Raw genomic sequence first — 339 nt, forward strand, 5'->3', positions numbered from 1 at the left:
GCGGGAGGTGGAGCCGATGGTCCACGTTAACGGCGTCGTTGCCGGCAGCAAAGGGCAGGACGCTGGGAAGGGGAAGGAAGGGGCTTGTGGCCACCCGTGCCTCAACGGCGGCGTGGAAGACAATGAACTGCTCAAAGAAATTGAGCCCGTCTTGGATCTCCTGAAGAGCAGCAGTAAGGACAGCGGTGGAGATGCACCCTCCAAGGTAGAGACAAGAGATATAGAAGTCCAGGTGGACTGGTAGGTCCCTATGTACTTTTTTTTTCACTTTTGGTGGAATGTGCTGGGTTTGGCTACCCGATGCGGCCGGGTTTGGGGTGGGGGGGGGACCCTCCCAAA

At 57.8% G+C, this 339-nt stretch overlaps 1 protein-coding gene across 1 annotated transcript in view; it reads left to right on the plus strand.

The window, feature by feature from the left end:
- NOS1 (nitric oxide synthase 1 (neuronal)) overlaps positions 1–339 on the plus strand; it is a 35,318-nt gene that overhangs the window by 266 nt on the left and 34,713 nt on the right. Inside the window, exon 1 of the mRNA XM_009865453.1 lies at positions 1–240. This exon is cut by the window's left edge and continues 266 nt beyond it. Coding sequence (XP_009863755.1) covers positions 1–240 — 240 coding nt within the window. The remainder of the gene's footprint in view (positions 241–339) is intronic.

This window comes from Apaloderma vittatum, unplaced genomic scaffold (assembly GCF_000703405.1).
Source record: "Apaloderma vittatum isolate BGI_N311 unplaced genomic scaffold, ASM70340v1 scaffold20802, whole genome shotgun sequence".
NCBI lineage: Eukaryota > Metazoa > Chordata > Aves > Trogoniformes > Trogonidae > Apaloderma > Apaloderma vittatum.